The following is a 26234-nucleotide window of genomic DNA, read 5'->3' as shown; positions in this document are numbered from 1 at the left end:
GCCTGCTTTTCAATGAGTAATATCTGTGTTTGAGCAAAGCAGGGCTGTCACTAAAGGAAGGGAACGGTCAACAGTGACCGTCATTTAAATTCATCAGAGTAGTTCTACTGCCATCTACTGTCTGCCCTCGCGGGCCACAGTCAGACGAGAGCCAACGTCCTGGTGTGTTGTGAAGCTTCATGAGAACGATGAAAGAAGAGCAGCGTTTATTTTACCAGCAATGATACGGGTCGAGGCCCACTCCTGAAATCAGAACTTGTGCAGCTAGACCTGGAGACCAGCCTCTTTGAGAGCAATGAGATCTCCCACTGATACCTGGACACTTTCCCAATTCCTGTGATAGCCTGCAGTGAGTGCTGCTTAGTGATCAACTAGAAGTCCAGAGTTGCTGCTTTCCCAACTCGACGTTGCTCACCTGACTGTTGAATGGATCGCGGGTGTTTTGCCATCACGGTGAGAGTACACTTTAGCTTGTTCAGTTAGCGCAAAGGGGTTCATGGAGCTAATCCTGTTTACAGTCGTCCTTCCTCTTCTCCTCTTTACCTAAAACTGACGCCGGTATGATATATTTGGGTGTGTACTTTGTTTCTCAGTCACATGAATTCATTTCCAGCAGTAGTACTTGTGTTTCACGAGCCTGTCCCCATTAACAGACTCTATTAATGGGGACGGGCTGGTGAAACACCAATTACAACCTCTTTCTTTTTCCTGTTTTAATGAACACTCTGCTGTCAGAGGCATGATCTCTGAACCCCAAACTAAACATTACCTTAATTCACCTCCCGTCTGAAATAGTTGGCCATCTACTGCAGAGAATTGGCCGCGTGAGTATTCAGGTGCGCCAACAACCTTGATCATAGCACAAACAAGACTGTGGAAATTCAATTTACATCAACAAGAACCCAGATGCTCGTCTCATCTGCATCAACAGTACCACCTTGTGTACACACTTAGGTCCATTGTTCCAGTTTGACTAAAATAATCTCCTCTTGTCTCAACACTGGCAGCTTAAACATGTCACACAACAAATTGTCCAAATCCTTATCGATGACACGCTGCTCAGCATCCAACGCTGCTTGGCCTGGGGCTGCCTCCTCCTTTTTGCAGAGCAGTTTGACATTTCTGTGTCTGCTGGCTGCCCTCCATCAAAGACCTCCATGACTTTAAAGTAAGGGCGAGAGGGAGAACATGATTGTTGCTGACTTTGCCCATCTGGGGAACCACCTGTTTGAGGTACCGCTCCTATGCCAGCAGCCGCCATGGCAACCGCTTCTCCCCAATTACAATGACTCTCACCAAAAATGCACACACACATACACACACACACATCAGACTGACTGCACATGGCTGCTGATTATTACGTTATTCCAGCTATTTATCAATGTCAGCCACTGACGTGTCACTGGCACTTTTTTTTCTGCTTCGCTGTAAGTTGATCTCTTTCTGTGCGAGATTTATATACGATTATGAACGATAATGATATATGTCAAGACAGTCGTTTTGCCTGCACTGCTGCAGTCCTGCATTTGACATGCGTCACTTCTTTTCTTGTCCTGTATGGTAAGTGTTGTTCATTGTGTGCATACATCAGTGTACAGTATTTTCTGCAAATATGATTGAAATTCAATATTAAAATAACTTACAAAATACAATTGTAATGTCTATGTTGTGCTTGTGTGTGTTGCATATATAATAGTAGATATGTGATACTTTTGGACAAGCGTTAGAGCAGCTACAGTATATTGTCCGTTGTGTACACGCTGTTCTCAGACGTATTCGGTTTCCACTCTGAAAGCGCTCTTAGAGCGTGGAGGTGAGGGACTTGACTTCCTACGTTGCACACAATGGCAGGATGGCGGGAGTAGAGTTTGTCACCACGGAAACCATTAGTTCCTTGGCAACATTCCTATAATCGACTAAAATCAAATCTAATGATGGGATTTCGAGCAGTCAGCCGAATGAAGCATATTTCTGCGAGCAAAGGCGTTGGCAGTGTGAAGAAGCACAAAGGTGAGAGGGAAAATAATGAGGTGGTACAGAAAAGTTCTTTTTTTTTTTGCCTCCTACCAAAAGTCTTGCAGATGCTGACAGGTGGCTTTCTGAAGACGATAACCCCGACATTTGGGCTTGAATCGCGTCCATCTGTAAGATTTCTGAATGAAAAGCGTGAAAGGACTCACATGCTGTTTTCCATCACTAAATGTCAACCTGAAAATGACGCACCTGTTTACTCGTATTAGTAATTCACTCACACCCTGACCTCTGCACCTCCCACACTGATCCATGTTTTAATTAGTAATGCAAGAAACGGCTCAGCCTAAAGAGATCAGGGCTCATTCTCCCAGCTACCGTCTCATTGTATGGACATGAGTCGATATAAGCCTCTACCTAGAAAGATCCAGTTTTGTTATCATCATTACTAATATACATTTATTTTAGCTTCAAATCTTAATATTTGCATCTAAAGTTATGGAAGGTCCTCTCTTAAATACACCTCCCTGCTTATTTCTTCCCTGTAGCGCCGTCACATCCCCGAAGGGTAAACCAATTTACATTCTTGTTTTGCTCTTCAGATCCATGCCAGTTTCCATGACAACATAGTTTCACTTTCTCATCCTCTGTCTCTCTCGCTCTCTCTCCCTCGTCCTCTCATTCCCCACTGCTCCTTTCTTATGTTCTCTTGACCTTCCTCCAATGTTTCATTTTCTTTCTCTCCAAATACCGGGATCCAAATTCCTCCTCTGCTCTCATTTCCTCACCTAATTGAGCTCATTCCTCTGCTTGCCATATACCAGCAGAGAATAATGGACGCAGATAAAACATATCTCAGGGGGAACATTCGGATAGGATCCACAGCATCTTTTTGCATTTTCATCGTAAAATACAAAATGCAGGGTAGTTTGTCTGTGGGCAGTTTTATTCGCTCTTAAATATCTTCGGGCTGCTTTACTTGGCAGAAAGGATGCCTCAAGCCAAGAATTATTGAATCAAAACAATGTGCAGCAGAGTATTATTTCTTTGGGATTAAAAGCAATCAAAAAATGGTGTGTACACAATAACCTGCACAGCTAAAAAGGCTGATTCCCTATCCTTAAATATAGTTATCCAAGCAAATAAAAGCGTATTTGGGCTTATGTCCGTTATAATTTGGCATTGACGGAATAATGTAGAGAGCACAGCTCTAACCAATGGCATAATTAAAAAATCTCAAGCTTTTTAATTACTCAATGATTAAAATGTTCAGTTTTCAACAGGTGTGATGGGGTTTCCTCTGCTAATCAATCCCAGCCCTTTGTGCTTTGTCTGCAAGGAGAAGGTCATAAAGGCAGTCGTCGGTCTCTGCAGGTCAGGGAGCCTCAGCCAGTCCTCTCTGTGGGTTGTGACTATTTCCACAGCTCCGTTGAACTAGTATCCACTGCAGATTTATCTCGCTCTCAGTAGAAACCATCGCAGCTCCCTCTTCAATGATGTATGACTTGTTCTGCATGTGTCCTCCACTAATATTTTACTTGTTGTCTCACAAAAACAACCCCCCAAAAAGAACCTTCATTGTGGGTTGTCTAGAAAGCTACGTCCTACAAGTTAGAGGAGCAACTGTTGCAGGTGCAACATCTGGACGAAAAAAAATATGCATCTTTCCCTCCACCTGAACAATGTCTTATGTTTTCATGACTATGGCAATTATTTTAGAGGGGCTAAGTGGTGCAGCACTTCTGCTGCTCATGGATATTAAACCACAGCACACTGTTCTTAACAGCAGTAAAACGTGTGCTCTGTCAGCATTTTCAAATTGTATGAAACATTTCTCCCATCTCCATTTAAAAACAGACAGTGTAATTGCAAGAAATGCCTTTTTTAATTTACCCCAAGTTCACTTGAAGGAAAATGCCGCCAAGCATTTCTGCTACCCAAACCACCAGAGGGAGTAATCAACTGGGGAAAGCAGGTTTCAGTGCAACAACTGGATCTTCACTCCGAGTAACTTTATAATGGATTCCCCAAAGCTGAAGCTCAGTTTACGGTGTTTTCTGATTGAGGCTACTTCTACTAATTTCTACTGCAGGATTGTGTCCATCAGAAATGCGATCTGAGAAGGAAACTGTGATTGGTTAGCTGGATCAGAAAATCCTGGAAATTGTATTTTTATTTTTATTAATTGATTAATGCGCTTTCAGTACCTCAACGACACATTTTAAATGAGGGTGTTGACATCACAATCTTGTGAAAATATTTGCAAATACACATAATTATATACATATGTGGAAGTCATTTCCCTTACATTTCCATTCTCATAACTAAACAAAAAAAAAAAAAACGACTCCATAGCACAGATGTCCGGTATAACATATCAGTACAGTGACACACGGATGCCCGTGTGGCCACACTAATTATTGTCAGCGGCTGGGAGTGATATGGACTCGCAGAGAAATGCAACGTCCTGCCCTTCTGCATCTTGAATAGTGGGAGTCATGAACCGCTGCAAGGTGACGCGTCCCTTGATTTCAACCGAAACTTCCACCTAGACACGCCGTGTTATTTACCACCATCTGAACCTCCCGTCCAAAAAAAACAACCCAACAACAACCCCAAAAACGGAACCAGCGCTCTCTCTCCCTCTCCTTCTCAAACAAACGAGATCGGGACCATCTTGCGCAGTGAGCACGGAGCAAGCGGTGGCGGCCACTCCGGGGAATGTCGACCAGCCGTCAGTCCTGACATCGGCCTCTTCTGATCCCACGCACCAGGTAGGGCTCACGGCTTTTCACAAACACTGTCACCGCCGAGGCGCGCTAGCCGCTTTTGCCCCGTTTCACGAGCTGTACCCGTCACGCGCCCGCTCGGGTAACTTTCCCTTCCCTTTTACGAAGTCTCCCGGTTCGCTAGCGAGCCCGTAACAAAGTTCAACCTCCCCCCCTCCTACCCCCACACCAGTTAGCTAGCATGGGTTCGCCTGCAGATGTGGTGCGACGGCGGTACACCAGCGGGTAGCCTAGCGAGGACGTGAATTAGCATGCTAAAGTTAGCCCGTGGACCTGGCTGGCGCAGCAAGTCTCCGCTCATGAACGCCGCCGGGGTTCACGCCAGGGGCATGCGTGTCCTTACGCTCCGCTCCCGACGATATTACGGGGCTGGCTCGACATTATGCGTTCACGCGACACGCATTGAACACGTACACACGCCACCCCGCAATCATGTGTGCATCATTAATACGAGCTCGTCTGGAGAGCTAATCTGACAGGGCAGCATTTAAATGGTTTGGAGCTAGAAGGCAGCTAAAGGCTTCGCGAGGTGACGGGCTGCGTGACCACAGCGCTACCTGTCACTCAGCGCGCGCTGTGTGGGGTTTCTGGAGAACATATGCTGCGTGTGCGTGTGTGTGTGTGTGTGTGTGTGTGGATACTGTCTGCCGCTTCACACTGTCTGCCGCTCCGTCGCCGCCGTGAACAACGTTAGCGTTTAACGTGGCGTGAGATACAGTATCTACATGTGATAGACAACGTGTATATTTTCATTTTAATGGGCATTTCCTGCCCCGCTGTGTTGTTCGGTTCCACTCAAGACGAGCGTACACGGACGTCACGCTAAGTTTGCAACGTCACGTGACAACTAACGCGTTATGTTGGCAACAGTTCAGTGCAACAATGTATATGTGATACCCATTTGCCACTATTATAATGGTAGCTATTATAATCATATACACTACCTTAATGTTGTCTACCAGACTGTATGTAACGCCCCCCCCCCCCCCTCTTTCTCCACCCCACGCCACCATGACCCTGCTCGTCCAGCCTGTTGAATATGGTGTTATGCCAGTTCACAAAGAGAGATACTACAGCTTCTGTCTTGAGCCACACAGCCTTTTGCTGTGTGTGTGTTTGTGTGTGCGCACGCAGGAGCTCCATGCTGTTTGTATCTACAATATCCTGGTGAGCTATATATAGCACCTAACAGAGTTTGCAACTTGATCCAAATTGTCTTTCGAGGCTTCAGTGTTGCTTTCCACTGGATGTGAGATATCTCAGAGCATCTTTTAGGCTAAAGACAGTCCACCTAACTGTAGGTGTAAGTTATATGTTGTGCTTTGTCTGAGTTTCATCCTTGGGGGGTCCTTGTAAATTAGTTTGTCATGGATAATGATGGACATTTTAGCATGAGAGGGCTTATTAGACTATATTTAGTTTAGTTTTTTTGTCCATCCATTGCTCAGCATTAAAGTAATTTCAGCAATTGTGTGCACTTTGGTAGATTATTCTTGCATTTAAAAGAAAAATGACAAAGATGTCTTTCTGTAGCAGCAAGGTGAATGTTTTTGAAATTGTACAGCAGAGCAAAAATGTCAGGCTTCCTGTATTGATTGACATATTCTGGGTGTGAATGAAAAGTATTTCCTGCCTCTTTTTGTTTTGTCCAGAGTTGATTTGAAACGAACAAGCATGTGACAGCGTCTGCACGGCCACGCAGACGGCTCCCCGCGCAAGCAGAGACCGATTTGGTTCGCTGCTGACAAAGTGTTTCTTATCTGGTTAGGTGATCTGAGAACTTTGGGGTGAGTTACAGGGAGCACTGCTAAGGTGAGCTATGAAAGAATAATGTGATATGGAGAATGTTTCCACACGGCAGAATACATTTAAGCTCTGGACTCCTGCAGGCCTATAGTGAAAAAAAAACAAAGGCAACAACCATTTTTTCATGTGACACTTACATTCTGGTTCACATTATTGTCCCAGCATCTGTTGTGGTTATTTGCCTTTCTCTGTGCTTATCTTTTGCATATTTTACATGCAGTCTTTGTGAACAAGACTTTTCCCTGTGTTTGTCCACACTGCTGCTGCTGCTCAACCTTCTCAAATTTACATTGATATATTTAGTCACACAAGGCGTTGCAGTTGTAGGCTTTTTTAACGTTAGTTTCTCTGGTCAGGTGAAAACAATGCCTCTTTAACTCGGATGTGTTCCAAATAAACTCACCGTGACCTTGTCAGCATGCGGGTCTCGGTCCCTTTACTAGCAAACAGCGGGGCTTTACCCTCAGATACTGTACACAGTCTCATGGGTGCATGAGGACAGATGTTCACCTCTGTTTGTCTCGGTGAATGCGGGTAGATATTATGTTATTTCTGTTCAAATCTGACAAGTGCACAAGAAAATGTACTGAGCTGAGAGGTTACAAGGAGAGGAATTTGTTTTGACTCTCGTCATACCACCAAATTGCCCCGATATTCAATAAATGAGATATTTGTGGGTCTGTGTGACTTTTTTTTACAAGTCTGAGACTTGAGTTGAACTCGATGACACTAACAGAAACATTTTCCGTACAATTTTCCAGATACAAAACCCCCTGAAGGTGTGATCACAGGCTTGTTGACCAACAAGCCCACATTCCTCCTTTCCCACGAGGCCAGAACTCTGATCAGATCTAACCGATCATCAAAGCTTTTTAACAATATTGAGCTACGTCTGCGCTGTCTGTGTAGGGAAAAATGTGGGAACTGAGAGAATCACTTTTTTTTTCCCCATTTCCCCGTGTTTGAAATAATAAACACTCGTCTTGTTGAGGATGTGGAGAATCTTATGCTCGCTGTTACATTTCAAAGTGCCTCATACAGAAGTCCACTTGTCCAAAGTACATTTTGACTTGCAAATTGTCTTGTTAGCTTTTATCCAAGAACAACAAAGACTAAAGTTAAGGACCACGTTTTGTCTGCCTTGCTCTCAAACTTGCAATGAACTGCAAAATACATATTTTGAGAGTTGCTCACGCCCTCTCTAATGACACCCAACTACTGTGCATGTGCAACTCTCAACAGAGATGAGAAGGAAGCAAAATGGCTCAAGTTTCAAGTTTAGAGGATGTTAAAAAAAACAACACAAAATTAACAAATTCAGTTACAGGTATAAAACTAAAATACATAAAAGACAAACTCCTGAGAACCTTTTATTATTTAAAATCTATTCATTTATTTATTTCTACCATTTTCCCAATTGAGTCATGAGAGTTAGTAGCCTGACGTGGCATTTCACTGGCCTTGGGCAAGCCTTATTCAAAATACTTTGCTTACATAACTTCAGTATATTAATCCTTATAACATATCAGTTGATTTTCCATCACCCTATCTTCAAATAATGTGGAGGATTTTGTGATGGCGTGGTGCTTTAATGTGATCAGTTGCTTTGGTGTTCGAGCAGTTTTTGATTGGCTACTTATACAATGCAGTAATTCACTGGTAGATATAATCCTTTATCCACGCAGATGTTTTAGTCCATTAGATGACCTGAGGGTGTGGTGGAGCTTCTGAAATCCAAACCAGCCCGAGTGTTTTGAACAGAACTGCTTGTGCTATTATAGCCCTCAGCAGGGCTCAACATGCTTGTGCAACTGAATTTCTTTTGTTGATAAAAGTGTGCAGGACCTCTCAAGGGGAAGGTGGGGTCGGTCGTGTCAAAGTTTTGTATTGGAGTGTTTAACAGCTGTTTTAGCGACACAGAACTGTGAGGCCGGGTGCTGTTGCAAAATCAGTACACAGCATTTGCATAAAATCCCCAGGTTACTTCCTGGTGTGTGTGAACGCTGAACTCTTCACGTGTTGACTCTAACTGCCTGCTGTATGAATGAACAATAGTATTTCATAGTTGTGTGGGTCCTGTGCAGCTCTGCCTGGCTATAACAGTGCATACCATTATTCCCTCTTAAGCAGTGTGTATTGCAAATTGTATTACATACTAATGTACAAACAAACAGGCTCTGACTGGGATTCTACAGCACATCCGGATGCTGCGTCTGTTTCTAAAACACTCTACTATTTAACCCAACAAACTCCCCACCCCGCACTCCTCCCCCAAAATAAAGAATTCCTGCTGTTTAGTTTACAAAGTGTCTGTAAGAGTACGTACAATCAGCCAAACATGTGCAAACACTTTGCAGGTAGTTTCCCCCACTTGTTTATATCATTACAATAATTATCCAGGTGAATTTTCCTCTTTCCGAAAGGCTTTCTTTCCAATCTTCTCCATCTTTAGCTCTTTCACAACTGGCATCAGCTCAGGAATGACTTCTCTTTTTCTACCTTCACCACGTTTTACACAGTAGTGACTCGTTCCATGGCCGTGTCAGGGTTAGATGCAACTGAATCTTATTGTCGTCTTTCTGCCCCCCAACTTGTTTAAAGGCAGGGTGGGTTATTTTTTATTAAAGGCCAAGTTATGTCCAGGCTGATGTTTTTGCTTACGGTTCGTTCAGCATTGTTGTGGGGTGAAGAAGCTGTGTGCAAACCCCACCGCTCCCCAGGAGCACTTGGTTTATCGGCCATATCTGCAAAATGTGTCAGCTGTATTCAAAAAGATTCCCGACAAACTCACACGTTGTGTTGAGTGCATTCTCACACACGTTTCTATTGACGATGAGGATAATGATGGTTTGAATTTAAATAGCGCTTTTCTGAATACTCAAAGACGCTTTACATAAGAATCATTCACACACTGATGAACTAACTAACTAACTAACTAACTAACTTCAGAACTATCTAACTTGCATACACCGTAGTCACAGCTACAATTTTAGGATTAAGTGTCTTGCTCAAGGACACATCCACCCTGCTCTAGTTTTGTTTTTTTCCCCAGAATGTGTTGGAAAGGATACAACTCTTGACCCTTTGTACAAAATGAGCCCAGTACTTCCCTGTCACCCAAGCTGATGCGAAACCACGGACGAGGTGCCTATAGTCTTCTTACCGCTTGATTCCCATCCCGTTGAGTAGGTCTTTATCAACATTTGTGTGGAATAGCCAGTAAATCCAGTGTTAATTGCCCACATTACCACGCGTATCCCAGTTCAGCCGGACTGGAACCCGTACTGTACAAACGCAATGCAGTATCCTCTCTGATTGTAGCACATGCATCAGTGTTGGCTTTCACTGACTCGGTTGATATTTTAGCTAAAAAAGTATTGTCCTCAGCTTAACTTGGTAGTTTTTGTACCGTTCGCTATGTTCCCTCTTGGTGTACAAAGGAAAGTACATCTTAGGTCATCTCCTTAGTCATCGCTGGTCTGCTACATCAAAAGACTGCGCTGCTTTGAGATCCTCACAAATGTCTCACTTTTCCCTTTTTTCTCTCTCTGTGGCCTTTCCCCTGTTGCAGGCCCATCCTCTACTGGTTAGCCTATATTTACACTGGAGGAGGGGCGGTGACATGTTGTGTTGCCACAGCAACCTGCCACAACCCCCCCACCCCACCGCCCGTCCTCCAGTGTGCTGATTTTGTTGTTGCTGTTGACTGTCACCTGTGCACTGTCCCACAATGCACTGCAGTTGAGCACCAACAAGTCCTAGGACGAGACTGAGAGTTGTGAGTGCAGAGGAGGCAGCTATGGCCGCTGCTGTGCTGCTGCACGACGCACTGAGCCCCCAGTAGCCCACGAGCCACTCTGAGCACGCTGAACATTTTGTGAGCACAATGATCACTTTAATTTCATGCACTTGTGCAATATTCACTTTAAGTATATTTCAGTACTTTGTAATTTTTTTCTTACATTTGTAATCTGTTTATTACTGTTTATTTATAGTGTTTCTTTTATCTTATCACTTATTACTTGTGAGCAGTGCTACTGTAATCCTGTAATTTCCCCACTGAGAGACTAATAAAGGATTCATTTATCTTATAAAGATCACAGACTTTACCCAGTTTGTGGATTCAAATCTCGTAAAAGTAAAAATACTTTTTTATCAGAGCGTTTAACAAGACGGATCATCAGACCGACTGAATCCATCTCATGCTTAAGTGTTTATTGAAATGGCTGCTGACCTGCAGTAACCTCTTGTTATGCACGTACACTTATACATTCCTCCAACACCAGGCTGCAGAAAAAACAAAGCGCATATTGGGAGAAGAGAACAAGCGCGTGATTAAAAGAAGGCAGGGAGGGAAGAGAAGAAAAAAAAGTTTATATCAAGAACTATAAAAAGCAAGAAATAGAAATGGCTATAGGGCTAATTGTGGTCAATAATCCCTGATCAGGGTTTCTGCGCCTTTTTTTAACACTCCCAGCAGACTCGCTTTAGTGCTCTGACCAGAAATGTTAAACATGCGTGTACTGTGTTTTTATTTTCTCCCTCCCTGCAAGACTTTTGAACACGTCCCAGTTGTGTCCCTTCCTCATTCGCTGACGGCATACAAATACAATCTTCTCATTACCTAAAAGTTCAAGAGTTTTGAGTTTACTGGCTGCTCAGACACCAGATAATTCCCCCAAGATGGGTCGTAGTTTCTCCGTTCATAATCTGCGATCAGTTCCTATGTTATCAGACAAGGAAGGTTGGTGCTTTTTCAATTAGCTGACCTTTCAGTGGTCACATTGTACGAGACCCACGAGGGATTTTTTTCTTCTTCATCTTTTGGTTTTCTTGTGATTCCAGCAGAATCGTGCAAGATCTGGAGCTGCATTCGTCAGAGAGCCTGAAGCTTGTGATTTATCGGGCGCTGGCACCAATGATCACTCAGAATAGTCTGATGGATGTCACTCGGAAGCCGTTTCACATCATTGCCGTCGGTAGTTTTTTTTTTTCTCCATGTGTGCAAGTTGATAGAGGCTTGATTGGCGGTTCAACATCTTTAAACAGAGTTCAGCTCCCCTGTCATCACGCTTGTTGATTTTTCTAAAGTCCCATGGTGTGCAAATCGGTTCAGCTCTTCCAGCTTAACGGCAGCAGACGGAAGCATTTCCACTTTTCTTTTTCTCTCTCATAAATGTGGTGCAGCAATTTTTGTTCAGCCAGTTCATTAGAGCTTTCACACCTGAGGGAGTACCAGTTGTGATATTAGAAATGTATGATCAGATCTTTTTTCTTTATTTAGATTCTTATTAAGTTTATGTTTCACAGATGTAATCTGAACTCAACCACCAGCTGGCTGTTCGTAGCTTTGTTTCCTATGTTGCTGCTGATAAATTGAGACTCCTGTCCTCTGTGTCGGGCCCCTAATTGTATTGTCTATTGTCTTGCATCCTACATTATCACAGTGCGTCCCAGTCAAACTTTTATCTTACAGCAGCTTCAATACGGTTTTAGTCACTTAATATGAAAGGGTTCAAAGCTCTGTGAGTGTGTGTGTGTGTGTGTGTGTGTGAGTGTGAGAGTGTGACGGGCGTCATGACACCAGCCACATCACATGCGTGTAACATAAAAGCAGGCGAGGGGAAACCCACCATCAGATGTGTTGAGCGCAGGTTGTGATGAACTCGGGCTGGTGTGAACATTGGAGGGAGCTGTACTTGAACTAAGGAGATTCAACACGACATTTCCAGAACGGCAACAAATAGGTTTATATTTTGTCTTTAACAAAAAGCTAAATCTACGATCCAAGCAACTGTAATTCAAAAGTTTCAAATGTGTTTTTAATTATTCAACACTGCACAAGCAAGGGAAAAAAAAGAAACATTTTACAAAAATATTCATCATTTATTAACGTGCACAGTATTGTTTTGGAGAAACGTTCTTGCAACCTAAGATTATGTAAATGAATGTGTATTAATGAGAGAGATTGATTTTTAACTGTTTCTATGGAGAAATTGCTGCAATATTTTTATTGTACCTCCAACATAGTTTTTGCATAATTTTTGATGCTCGTCTTATGAATTTGTTATTTCTATATTATATAAGTTGGCCATATTTTCAGAGCAATACAAACATTCAGGCTCCCATATGTGGCCCTCAGGTGTACGTGCTAGATAAAGGACTATGGAAGACATTATTCACATTTATTTGGCGACCCACCTGTGAGTCCAGAGCCAGTCTTTGGGAATGACTTTCTTACATCACCATAATATCAGGTTAAATACTAAAGAAGGTCCCTGCAAGGACTCATTTTGACTTCACAGATGATTTGTTAACAGTCATACATGTTGTGTTAGCCGTGGCCTTGTCCTGAGTTGGAGAGCAACGCGGCCAGTTGTCCTTCTCTGGCTGGCGCCATGTGCAATTGCAGTTGGTTAACTCATCAAAAAACTGCATTTTGCGTGCGCTCCTGCGTCAATACACATTATTCATGCATCAGTACTGTTAAACACTTTGGCCTCAGTGTTTACTGGTGTCAATCCACAGAGCCGCCCTGTGGCATCTGTGTTTTGGACTTGGCTTCGTATTCTGTTCTCACCGTTGGCCCCGACTTCTCCGGGCTCTCTGGGTCTATTATTACCAGCTCACTCTAAAAATACAGGGCACCATGTGACCCACTGGGACTAAATGGGACCTCAGCCTCTTACCGTACACACACACACACGCACACGCACACGCACACACACACCTGTGCAGTCATACATTCTGACCTGCATTCTGGTAGCTGTATCGTTGTCCTGGGATTCACACTGAAACCTGGAAGTCAAATCATCCAAGAACTTTCTTAAAATATAACATTCCCAGATAGTCAGCTGAAGAAAGATAACTAGAACGTCAGTTTTACTTACTTTTTAGTCACTTGATTTATCTCCTTCGCCAAACACACAGCAACCGAGAACAATGCTGTTGGTTTGCATTGATGTTAAAGGAATGCACAGGGCTCTGTGTGTGTGTGTGTGACGCAGTCGCCTGCTGTGTGTGTGTGTGTGTGTGTGTGTGTGTGTGTGTGTGTGTGTGCTAATCATCATGTTCCAGAATGAGTTGGCTTCAGACGTAAAGACCATGCGCAGTGGATTTTGAATCTCATTGAATTATTTCCCTAATTTGTTTTGGAGCAGTGATTGGACCCATCTGGACAAGGTCCCACTTTTAAATTGAATTTGTTTTCCAAACAAGTTGTGCAAATGTCAAATGAGGAAAGGGAAACGGAGACATTTTATGCCTCGACACATTTGTTGATTGAATAACAGCTCACCTTTGCAGAAACATATTCCTAGCTGAACTCTTTCAACAGGAGCAGCATTTTTCGTTGAAGGCTTAAAAAGTATCTTGCATGCTTTTAAAGAACCGAGGACATCAGGGCATGAACATAATAATGCTAGACCTCCTATTTTTGAGTCTCTCTAATGGGTCCTCCACATAGCCAACAGGTGTCAGTTGGATAATTTCTTTTAACATTGTGCATAAACCTCGGCCGTACAATGTTGTCCTACGTTTTGTGTGGCATGCGTATCTTTTAACTCTGCACGCGTTGCTTTTGTGTAATGCGATTTATTTTTTTGTCGGCATCAGTCTACTGAGTTTACATTTTATTTAAATATTAATAAATATTATTTGTTGACATTCTCAGAAGACTGAGCCGACTCCTGAATGAAATGCAGGATTTCTGATGTTATCTGGATCATTTCCCCTGACCTCTTCTTGACCGCCAGTGAGAGTAGTTGTGTGACCAGACAATCTGACGGGAGTTGTGACGTTAATCTGTGGGAGTATTTAACAAACTCAGCATCTATGAGCTTCATCATTAATAAAGTGAATGCACGGTTTCAACTTGAATATTTTACCAGCTCAAACAGAACAGCGGACGTCGGTAAAAACAAAACAAGAAAGGCTTCAGTTGCAGTCTGTGAGGCCAGATGGAGCTCTGCAACTTTATCATCATGGTGCCAGGAAAAAGGGGCGGGAACATGTATTGTATAACCTTGTTCTTTTTTTAAATTTCAGATCAATTGCATTACAGCCATGTTGCGTTGTTAAATGTGTCATTTAAATATCACTATAATTAAGAAGTCAGGTGGTAAATTAGCATGAAGCAATTAGTATGAAGTGGTAAAGCTAAAGTGACCGTGCACATTGCTTACCTCCTGCCCTCGGTTGTCATTTTGATCTTAACTACACCCTGCACAGAAGGTTTCCTGACTGCACCCTGCATAGTTGTGATGCTATCAAGGTGACACAACTGGCCAAAGACGGATGCACAGAAGTATGAACACCCAACAGCGTATTCAAAATCACAAGGTGAAAACGATGCCGTCGTCGCTGTCGCGGCTGCTAACAAGCAATTCACACTCTGCCAGGACGCACCGTGTCCACTTCACAGGTGTAATCTAAAATAAAGTAATGTATGACATTGAGGTTTAATTGCATTGTCTGCAGCACTTTTCCATAGATTATACAAAACAAAGTGGGTCTTGAGATAAAATATGTCCTTGGCTCGGAAAGGGAAAGCTGCTTTGTTTGAGATCTTTGTCTACATAATAGTTAAGGAGTGTCTGATCACCTTTTCTTTACTTCATTTAATACCCATTGCGCTGTTGTTGACGGTTGGTTGTTGTTTCTCGTCTAACGTCTCTTGTCTAATGTTATGCACCTTCCATTCAGAAAAATTCCTCGTTTGTGAGAACATTCCTGGCAAATAAACGGTTTCTGAGTTAAACATTAATATGCTAACCAAGAATTGCTAGTCATGCCGGCACCTTGTCTAGATTCTCTTCCAGAAGGTCAAGAAACAACATTGATTACATATTATGTTATTCATTAGAGACCAGAGTAGTTTAAATAGTTGCAATCATTTCCATTCACTGGTGTAGTATCACTTCAGCGAACATAAAACAACACTTTAAACCATCAAGTAAAAACTCATCCAGTTTGAGTAAGGCTTTAGCTGTTGTAAAGTCAGTCATGTTCCTGGCTGATCACATAAATATAGGCTGTGATCCAGTGGGGATAATGGTTGTGTGAAGCCTTACTCCAGGTTTACAAAATGTTGAATGAGACACAAGATTCACCAGAGCCTTCTTTAACTTTTTATTTGCTTGAAAGTTCTTTTGCTCTGTGTATCTTCTGGTTTTCCCCTCTGTTGATCATATCAACTGCAGCAGTAATGGCTGTCTAACTCTCCTTGATATCTGCTCAGACTGGTATTCACTTTAGATAGGCCTATCTTTCCTCAACTGTCCACTCGAAGGTCAGCGACTCCCCATACGATTTGTCTGCCTCCACTTTGTGTTGCACAAAAGCGAGTGAGTCACACTTTGTCAACAGGAGCGACGTCTGACTGTCCCCGTCTGAGTTAATGAGTGACGAACCCCTCCGCCAACGGACAAGGCATCTTTTCTGTCCTGACATGAGCCGGTTCTGGTTAATGACTAATTACAGCGCTGTGGTTACCACTACCTGTCGAGGTGAGTGAGCGGTACACATGGTTCTGTCGGAGCGGGACAGCTGACCCGAGCGACTACACCGTGTCGTGTGCAGCGGTGGGATTGTGTCATCGGCCAAAAATGGAAGCCAGTGGAAATGTTTACACGAGATTGCATTATGTCAGACAAGTATCTCCGCTGGATGTTTTCGAACAGGCTGTGATGACTGTTTTGACCAGCCATTGTTCACCAACAACAGGTGTGGAAGGGTCTTGTTGAGACCTGCAGATACCGGATAAGGGGATTAAAGCTCTGTGCACAAGCGGCTGTTGTTTGATACACGGCAACAAAAAAAAAAAAGTGTAACTAGTTTTGTAGAACACAGATTTTTCGACTCACTGAGAAGCACAGTCCTGTGGCAAAGGTTAAAATCAGAAGCTTGGGGTTATGGACACAGGCAGGTAGTGTCAAGAGAGCGACAGCTCGCAGCTATGGACTTGAACCCAGAAAGAAAATCATGTGCTTGGAAGTGTCCTCCATTCTTGATGTTGTGCTTGAGTCTTACTCAATTCAAGCCCCCCCTCCCCTGACTTTACCAGTAAGGCTAGAATTAGATGAGGCGGTGCCATCTGGGCTCTCAGGTCACACTAAAATGCGGGTAAAGCTGATAAACCCACGAGGTTTAGTGGTGTGTCTAAAAAGGCCTGAGGAGTTGTTTTGTTTTGTCTTGCCTGTTTTTGCTTCCACTCAACGTGTGAAACTGAGAGAGAGAGTTTCTCTGAGTGAGCAATGGAGAGACAGGTATTGCTACAGACAGTGTTGTGGAATGTGTGGTGGAGATTTTGTGGTTTGCTAAGTGTTTGGTAGGGGGAGGGGCCTAAAACACTGCTGAGCAGCTTCTTGGCTACAGGCCTCTCCCCCAACTCAAACTCAGTCTTTGCTTTCTTTCCCTTAAAGGGACAGTTACCTCAGTGTGTCTTTGGCCTTGCGCTCTTATCAATCTTTTGACGTCTGCGCTCATGACGTAGATGTTGGACACACACACTGACGGATAGAGAGACAACGGTAAAGATTGCTATCTACCGTCACTGATGATATTACCCTCTTGTTGTCCCCCAGGTCCATGTGTGGTCAGTGAAGCGTCCTGAGAGCAGCATGGCAATGTTTCAGTGGAGCGTCGGGTTGAGATGAGGTGAGTAAACAGGCAGAAGAGTTTGCTTCAAGGCCCAACCTGGAACCAGAGTGTGTTGCCAATCATCCCGCTTTGGTTGCCTCAACAAAAAGCCAATGAGATTTTTCAATTGAATTTTGCAGAATATAAACTCTCTGGCAAACACAAGTGTATGATACTTAGTACACATTTTGTTCAGCAAAGTAATCTCCACAAGTAAAGCCCAGTTTTTTTGTATTTAATTTTTTGTAGCATTAAAGCAACCACCAGAGGTAAAAAGTATTTGGCTATAAACAAATTACACCGCGGTCGCCTGAGTGTGAGTAAACGCAGGCGGACGAGTTGACGAGAACACGTTTTGTAGTCTCACACCGCCTTTTTTAAGATGCGTAATAGCGCAAGTAGGGTTTGTAAGATGTATTTTATATTGAAGAACAAGCGATAAAGCTTGTGATAATAACCACAGAGCTTGTTCAGGCATCTCCACAAAAACTTCCAGATGAGCAAACTGGAATTGCCAAAATGCAAACTTATGCTTTCGGACTCATTCCTGCACCACTTTATTACACTCAGATTATGCCTTGAAGAGAAGTGATCTGAATTCATCTTTAAACTGTAGGGTCTGATACTTAATTTTATGATAAAATGCTCATGATTTTTCTTTTCTCCATCAGTGTCGCCTATTAGGAATGTGAGCGCCGCTGATAGACGGCTTTTCTCCAGACCTCCACCTCAATCACCAGCCAATCAAATGCACCAGGACAATAAACTGGCCAATCATGGCAAGCAGGTCACCAGTGATGGCCGATCCCAAATACCCGGCGTAAACCAACAGGCTCAGCAGCAGCAAGGAGCCGCTGGGCACTTGGGTCCAAAAGGCGTTGGTGCTGGGAGCCATGCAGTCAAAACTAACCAGCTTTCCTCCGGCAACCCTGGGCTGAAGGCTGTCAGCCAATCAGTTAGCAGCGTCGGAGGGATGCAAAAAAACAAATCCAAGCGGGAGCGGAGCGTCTCGATCGACTCTGGGGAATCAAGAAATGCCGTTCCTCAAGCCCTGGAGACAGATGCCAAAGGAGGTAAGGCATGCACGCACAGACAAAACTGTGTCAGCATCTGCGACGTACTGACAGTGTTTCTCTATTCTAAGTATGCTGAAGTTCACTTCCTTCGCCTTCCTATCAGCAAAATCTTTACCCGAAATACCAGATTACGTGCACTCACCTCCTCCACAGCAGGAAATGAACGAAAGGACTGAGAGGACCGAATAACTTGTTTTCTCTCTCGCTGAAATGCCCTGACCTTTCACTGAAGCATCAGAATTTCCCCCTGGCCTTTGATAGTTTGTGCCTTGCCAGCGTTGCAGTGACGTGTCTCAGATAAAAAAGCATCTGGGTTTTCTGTAGCGCTCTGAGGGAGAGGTGGCGTGTGAGGTAGCGAAGCCTTAGTAAGCATAAAGAGGTTGTTGTTGACACACAGACGGTGAGTAGTTAGGAAGAGTTAAAGTTATTTTTGTTTTGCGAGTGTCTCTGTACATATTTGTGTTGGTTTGGTACAAAGTGTTTGATTTGCATTTGTTGGTTGTTATTAACACGCTTGTGTGCTCACGTGACCGTGGATGATTGTGAGTTTGTGAAACTCATCTGGGCTTCCTGTACGACTTAAACTTCTTTAAACGCACATACACACACACACGAAGGAGACGTTTGGTTCCAAATGGAGCTAGAAGAGATTTCCCTATCTTCTGGAGGCCAGAAGATAGGGAAATCTCTTCTAGCTCCATTTGACACACCGACGCACACACACACACACTCTGTCTCTCTCTCTGATCTGATTTCTTCTTGTGGAAGTACATTGAAGTAAAACCCTTTTTACTTTAAATCACTCCGCTGCCAAACCTGGAAACTCGTAGAAAGTTGTTGACAAAAGGTCTGCGCACAGTTAGGTTTGTTTTTTCTTTTCATGTTTCTAGTTAAGATCTAGTTCAGCTCTGTCATGCTGCCTCTCTGTGTCAAGGTGGCAGCCCTCCCTCTGCTGTCCTTCTCTTTGCATTGTCACTGCACGCATCCTTCCTCCTCCTGCCTTAGTGTACACAGGTCTGTGGTTACCCCAAGCTCATCTGATGTGTTTACTGGAAAGACGTTTTCTGCCAGAAAGTCAGTAAGATATTATGCTATGAACCTGGAACATCTTCACTGATTTTGTTTATAGAGTTTCTCTAAATGTGTGACAGTGGTCAAGGATATTTGTCAAACCCACTATTGTACTTGTTGTCAGAAGTTGTTTTGCCTCTTCTTTTCCACGTTGCCTTCTGGAAATGATGAAGCTGCTGCATGCCTGCTTCTTGCAGCCGTTTGCGCGCGCTGGTGTGCTGCAACTTGTGCATCCACAAAATCCTAATTCCACAATGTGAGAAGCGTCAGCTCGTGCTTCTCAAAACATTACATTTGCAGATATGTGACTAGCATGTATGGCATATTGTCGCAAAATAAGATACAATTAATACAAACATAATATTAATAATAATAATTCCAGTATTTCGTTTAATCTGTGTCAGCTGAGGCTTTTTTTGTATTACAACAATAACATGGTAATTTGACTTCCTGTTCCAATTTAAACTGATTTGTTACATTTTTCAAGACATCTGTAGACTAATCCTATCGCTCCCAGCAAGGAAGGCAAAACACATTAGAGCAGATAGTAGTACATCAGCCTCTGTCTCTGGAAAATACCATGATGTGGACCACTCGTGGTAAATGATGCAAAGAAAGTAACATGGATAATACCCTCTAATCTGTATGTATGTATGTGTGTATGTGTGTATATGTATATATATATTTTGTTGTCCAACAGTTGATGTGTGTATGTGTATATTATCCTCTAGAGGGTGTTATGCGCAGTAAGCGGCGCTGTGTTCTGGAGAAGAAACAGCCATACAGCGGAGATGAATGGTGCTCTGGACCTGACACAGAGGAGGATGAAGACAAGCCACACACTGCGACCCACCGTGAGTCTGCCTATCTCCATTGAGAGGAGGAAGAGGAGGGGGAGGGGTTACACATACATTGCCAGTTTCACTCCTCACTAACAATAGTGTCATTGTGACCGTAACTTTAAAGGCTGTATGAATTACATGTAGAAATCCCCTATCCTCTCTTAATTTTATTTTCTAAACGACAGGCTGAAGCCATTAATTATCCGTAGCTGTTTTCAGGTCCTGCACACACACAACAAACACACACACTTAAAGGGGCTTTAAGAACTGGCAATGCTGTGCTGCTTCTCACCACTGATGTGGCTTTACATGTGTTTTAGCTCCATCTAGTGTTTATTTACAGCCAAAAGAATGCACTGGTATTGCAATTGTAAACCAGGATACGACTGTCGCCAAATTAAACCAGCGTGCCGCTGCTTTTTCACAGGAGAGCGTGGGCTGCCTGGTCCTATTCAAGGGCTCTCTGATCGCCTGTCTGCAGGGCCCATGTCTGAACCTGCGGGTCCTGTAATGGCATGTGGAGTGGGACCAGGGCTAAAGACAGAGCAGCCACCTCAGCCTTCCCAGCAAGTGGTGTATGTTTTCACAACTGGCCTAGCTAACAGGTGAGAACTATCTGTAGGTCTGTAATGCGAGTGATTATTCACATCAGAAGTGGAGATGTTTGGACTTTCTTTCTCTCATAAATTAAACTATTTGTTTTGTTTTTTTGCATTATGATTCAATCTCCAGTTCAACACTGAATTGTTTAATTGCTATGAATATTGAATTTGTTTTATTGCTCCATTTGTTTGACAGTGCTGCAGAGGCAGTAATGAAAGGACAGACCGATTCCATCCTTGTGTTTCACCAGCAAAATGTTTCACGTCCCAAGTTGGAGCAGGTCAGACATCCACAGCTCAGCATCAAATTAAAAAACATTGTCAAGTTTGTGTTAAATCACATGGGAGTACAAATGTTTTTCCACAGGAAACGCCACAGATGCAAAGTATGTGACAGGGTTAATTGGTTTTGCTATTTTGGTACCTCTTTGTTCCTGTTTCCATCAGCAGTTGTTGTGATTGCTTTAGGTGCTTTCACTATATGTTGTTTTGGCAGATTAACAAATAGGCAATAAACTGTATAAGATAATAGCTTCAATTACTAATAGAAATAATAACAACTTGCATAATGTTTTTCTTCTTCTTTTGTCTGCCACAGGGCCACTCATCAGGGAAGCTTCCTAACCTATCTGAGAAGATGAACTCCAGCAGCTCTCCACCCACAGGCACCCCAAAATCCCAATGTGGAACTCCACGTCCAGCCTCTGCAGGGGTTGGAGGCCCATTGCATCCTGCAGGGACACCGTCATCAGCAGGACACTCCGATAATGAATCCTCTCAGACCAGACCTGGCGGAGCCTCCAGCAATAACGGCATCGTCGCTCATAGGTCAGAGGGAGGGAGTACGACCACACCTGCAGGACCAGTCCCAGGAGCTGGAGATGGGGAGGGTGCAGGAGGTATGTCTCTTCCTGTTGCTACAGTTTCTCCCTCGGGGAGTCCCTCCATCCTTTCTGCACACCTACAGGGTGACCCAGGCCAGAGGAGTGGCCCGGGGATCATGGATGGTCTTTCCAAAGAGCAGCTGGAACACAGGGAGCGCTCTTTGCAGACACTGAGAGACATTGAGAGGCTGCTTCTGCACAGTGGGACAAGTGGAGGCCCTGGAGACACAGGAGCTACGAACAGCAATGCTAGTAATAAGTCCTCTAACCTAAATAATAACAACAATATAGATAGAAGCGGTATTCTCGAGGACCGCAACAATGGTACAAATAGCTCTGGAAATTGCGGTAGTGGTAATATGTTGTCGACAGCCTTGACTTCGATGGGCGGGATGAAAAAATATGAAGAGCCCCTCCAGTCCATCATATCTCAAACACAGTCCCTTGCTGGACCTGTCCTTGAAAACCCTCACATGGACTCTCACCATAATCTACAACAACATCCGCATCACCAGCTGTCTTCACCCGGGCTCGACATGGGTCACTTGCTTGGACCAGACGGGCTGACCCCAGAGCAAATGGCGTGGAGGAAACTTCAAGAAGAATACTACCAAGAGAAGAGACGACAACAGGAAATACAACCCTCACATCCACAACACTTAAGAATGATGACAGAGATGGGCATGCAAGGAGGGCCTATGATGATGCGAGGACCCCCTCCCCCCTACCACAGCAAGCCTGGAGACCAGCAGTGGGGTCCTGGCAATATGATGGGAGGGGGAATGGGTGGAAATGCACGAATGATAGACATGCACCCAGAGGGACCCCGTGGTCCAAGATTCATGGGGCAAATGCAGAGAGGGCCACCTGGAGGAGGCGGTTTTCCTGGTGGTAAAGGGGGAGTTTTATCAATGGAGGGTCTAGGACCCCAAAGGCCCACCAGGCCAGGGATGATTTGGCTCGATGATATGCCCAACAACATAGGTGGTGGGGGTCCATTTCATGGCTGCTACCCTGGGGGACCTCCTCAGCACCTGCAAGGTGACCCAGAACATCTGTTAACACATGAGGAAATGTTCCGCCTCATGGAGAAACGACAGATGCATGGTCTTTCCAGGTTTGAACTTGACAGATTAGCTAAACAGCAGCAACAAGGCAACTTGGGCTCGAGAATAATGGATAATCCCGGAGGCCCAGACTTTCACAATATGGGAATGGGCCGGGGTCCACCCTCCAGTCGAGGCGATCCCATGGACTTTCCAGGTTCACGGGATATTATGTGCTCTCCTGGAGGGGGTCCTCAGATGAGAGACCTTGTGGATTCTCCTCTGGGAAACGGCCTCACAATGAACCCACAGATGAATGTCCAGCAACAACAGCAACAACAACAGCAGATGATGCTATCTCAGAAGCTCAGAGGAGGTCCTGCTGGAGGGGGAACTTTAGGTGAGATGTATAGCCCTGGAGAGATTTCACGAATCAGGGCTTCACAGAATGGAAGAGGAATAAATAAGGCAATGATTCCAGGACCTGATGGCCCTTTCCAGTTCCCCAATCATGGCCCCTTCTCTGGAGGACAGGTGGAAGGGCCTTTTCTTCAGCAACCTGGCCCTGAGATGTTTGGGCCTGACCAACATAATCAAATGGGAGGTACATCGAGGCTTAGTCATATGCCAATGACTGGAGTCCTCAGGGGAGTAGACCTTGGCCTAAGGCACCCCTCTGACCTATCAATCAATGTTAACCCCCGGCGCTCTCCTTCAGTGCCTCGTCCTCATCAGCTCAAATCTCCATCCCTCAACCGGGAACCATCTCCTCTTCTAGCTTCTCCCTCTGCTCCAGGACTGAAGTCACCCTCACAGATACCCTCTGCAGGACATCACCCAGCTCTTCCATCTGCGTCTGGTGCTGGGACTCCTTCCTCTTCTTCCATGAAGTCTCCCCAGATAATGGGCTCTTCCAGCCTTGGGTTGCACTCTCCGTCTGCCTCTCCTGGACATCTCAAGTCCCCAACCATGGCTGTGGGCTCTCCAGGTTGGGCGTCTCCTAAAACCGCTTTTCCAAGTCCAGGTGGTCCAACCAGTGGGAAAGTACTGGGCAATGGAGGAAGTAGTTCCACTGAGACAGGTACACTCCACATTCAAGTTGACGCTGGATCATTAATAATGCTGTTCCTTGTATCGCTGTGATATTAATTATTTTTGTAATGTGCTTTTCAGGCCAATCGCTTCCCCCCAGGAGTTCCAACTCTACACCCATTAGCCAGCCAGGCTCGATGAATCCTATGCCATTCACTTCCTCTCCCGACAACCATCCAACTCCGAATCCCTTAACGCTCATCATGTCTCAGATGTCCAAGTATGCCATGCCCAGTTCTACTCCCCTGTACCATGACGCTATCAAAACAATTGCCACTTCCGATGATGAGATGCTGCCAGATCGATCTCTTCTATCTGGTGTCAGCATTGGAGGTATGAAATAAGGACATAGACAGACAACAGTTTGGCGAGTGTGTCGAAAGGAAGCAGTAGAGTCATAGTGTGTTTATTCTTAATTATGAATATTCTGAATAGCCTCCTAGCCTAAACCCTCATATTATAGTCAAGTTGTTAGAACATGTGAATAGGCCTCTAATTAATATTTCATAAGTAGAATGGTATAATCTTTTTTTCAAATGTGAATAGTGGATTTTTCACATGCTGTCCTTGCTTTATCACCAGGAAACATGGGGAATCCCCAGGCCTCCCACATACTTGTCTCCCAGGGCTCCATTGGGCCCCACAGTGATCCACAAAGCCCCATAGGCATTGGAAGCCAAGGTCCGCAACACCTGCCACACGACGCATCTGGACCTGTGCTTTCTTCACCAAACCAAATGGGCATGCCCGCCATGAATTCTGCCATGATGGGGGGAGGTGCACCTGACGGGATGGGGCCCTGCAATGATTCACCTATAGCTCACAACCAGATGGCAGGCTTCACTCGCATACAGCCACCTTCTCATGGGCCCATGCACTCACCTATTGGAGGAATGTCACATAATTTCTCCCAGTCTAATGAGGATATTTTACCACCACAGCAGTTACACCTTAATCTGCTTCGAAAAGGTCATCCGCACCAGCGCCCCTCTCATCCCTCAGACTCATTTGCCTCGATGCCCATGGGGGATGGCCCGGATCTGAGTGAAGTTATACGACCCACTCAATCAGGGATTCCTGAGTTTGATCTCTCCCGCATCATTCCGTCTGATAAGCCCAGTAGCACTCTTCAGTATTTCCCCAAGAGTGAGCCACATCAGAATCATCATCATCATCAGGGGCCACTATCCCAGCAACCCACTCCACAACAGCTCCTCAAACAGCTGTCTTCTTCTGGTCCTCCACACAACAGCGGCCCCTCATCCAACCCCCACTTAGCAAACCTACAGAATATGATGGCTGAGCAGCAGCTGGCGCCTCACCCCTCACATATTGGAATTCGCCAAAACATGGGCATTCCTCAGGGGGGCTCTCGGGGTATGGTTTCTGGTGGGGGCATGGCCATGGGCCCCATGTGCCCCCCTGGTCATATAATGGGAAGGACAGGCATGGTGCCCCAACAGCAGCTACAACAACAGCAAGCCATGATGGCGAACAGCCTTCTCCACCATCCTTCTAATCCATACCCTGGCATGATGTCCTCCCAGCAGCACTCACACAATCTGATGGCACAGCAAAACATTATGATGATGCAGGCTAAGCAACGAAGCATGTCAATTCCAGGGGATCCCTTTGGCCCCCAGGGTCCTCTCATGGCCCCTCAGGGTCCGATGATGGGCCCTTCTCACCCACAGGCTGGTATGATGGGCCCCCAGTCTCTCAGACAACGGGGAATGTCTCTGGACAGTCCCATTGGCTATGGCCCCGGAGGTATGGCCCATATGCCATTCTGATCCAGCTCACATGAAGTTAAAAAAAAAAAAAAAAGTCTCCTCGGTTAACTTACCATTGTGTCCAATTCTTTTCATTAGTGTTATTCTTGCAGTTATTTGAAAAGAGGAACTGTAAATACAATAAATCAGTGAAGTTATGGATAACAATTGATTAAAAATTGAATATTTAAAAGCTCTGTAATTCAGTTCAATAACATATTTGAAGCCATTTTCTAAAATACTGTAAAATATGTATATTTTAAAGATGTGTGTAGTTGTCGTTGGAACAAAGTGGCAGTCGGGAGAGGAGTGCCGCAAGTTTCTATTTGTTTTAATATCATTGATTTTTTTTTTTCTTCCAACTACCAAACTGTTGTGCAAAGGATATATATATATATATATATATATATATATATATATATATATATATATATATATATATATATATATATATATATATATATATATATATATATATACTTGCTGTATATATGATGCAATGATATAAGATGCAATTTGTGATTGTTTGCAGTTGTTCTGTATGACAGTGTTTTAATAGAAGTCTAAAAATAGAATAATACCGATCGCCACGTTGGTTTTAGCTTTGGTTATTGTGTCAATTACTGTTGTTTGCAAACACTGACA

General features: G+C 44.2%; 1 protein-coding gene across 5 annotated transcripts; it reads left to right on the top strand.

Annotated features, from left to right (window-relative positions):
* Positions 1-1901: 1901 nt before the first annotated feature.
* Positions 1902-25968, top strand: bcl9l (bcl9 like). Of its 5 annotated transcripts, none has more exons than XM_068585383.1 (9): positions 1902-2010; positions 17150-17222; positions 17876-18277; positions 20083-20205; positions 20621-20798; positions 20992-21076; positions 21394-23806; positions 23899-24150; positions 24400-25968. In XM_068585383.1, the coding sequence occupies exons 3-9, from the start codon at positions 17953-17955 to the stop codon at positions 25608-25610; spliced, it is 4587 nt and encodes a 1528-aa protein (XP_068441484.1). In that variant the 5' UTR covers positions 1902-2010; positions 17150-17222; positions 17876-17952; the 3' UTR covers positions 25611-25968. The 5 variants fall into 5 exon arrangements, with proteins under 5 accessions (XP_068441484.1, XP_068441486.1, XP_068441481.1 ...); XM_068585385.1 differs by lacking the exon at positions 1902-2010 and adding an exon at positions 4407-4745 and having other exon boundaries at positions 20675-20798; XM_068585380.1 differs by lacking the exon at positions 1902-2010 and adding an exon at positions 4407-4745.
* Positions 25969-26234: the final 266 nt, after the last annotated feature.

Source organism: Clinocottus analis, unplaced genomic scaffold (assembly GCF_023055335.1).
Source record: "Clinocottus analis isolate CAN_PGR_092001 unplaced genomic scaffold, fCliAna1.0.p SCAF_2, whole genome shotgun sequence".
NCBI lineage: Eukaryota > Metazoa > Chordata > Actinopteri > Perciformes > Cottidae > Clinocottus > Clinocottus analis.
Note: the sequence above shows the minus strand (reverse complement) of the source record. Positions and strands in the feature narration are given on the sequence as shown.

Excerpts from the sequence above, each read along its gene's own strand:
- bcl9l (XM_068585383.1), top strand. The coding sequence starts at position 17,953 with ATGCACCAGGACAATAAACTGGCCAATCATGGCAAGCAGGTCACCAGT. Across the intron at positions 20,206-20,620 it reads GCCACACACTGCGACCCACC|GAGAGCGTGGGCTGCCTGGT; the intron begins GTGAGTCTGCCT and ends GCTTTTTCACAG. Across the intron at positions 23,807-23,898 it reads AAGTAGTTCCACTGAGACAG|GCCAATCGCTTCCCCCCAGG; the intron begins GTACACTCCACA and ends TGTGCTTTTCAG.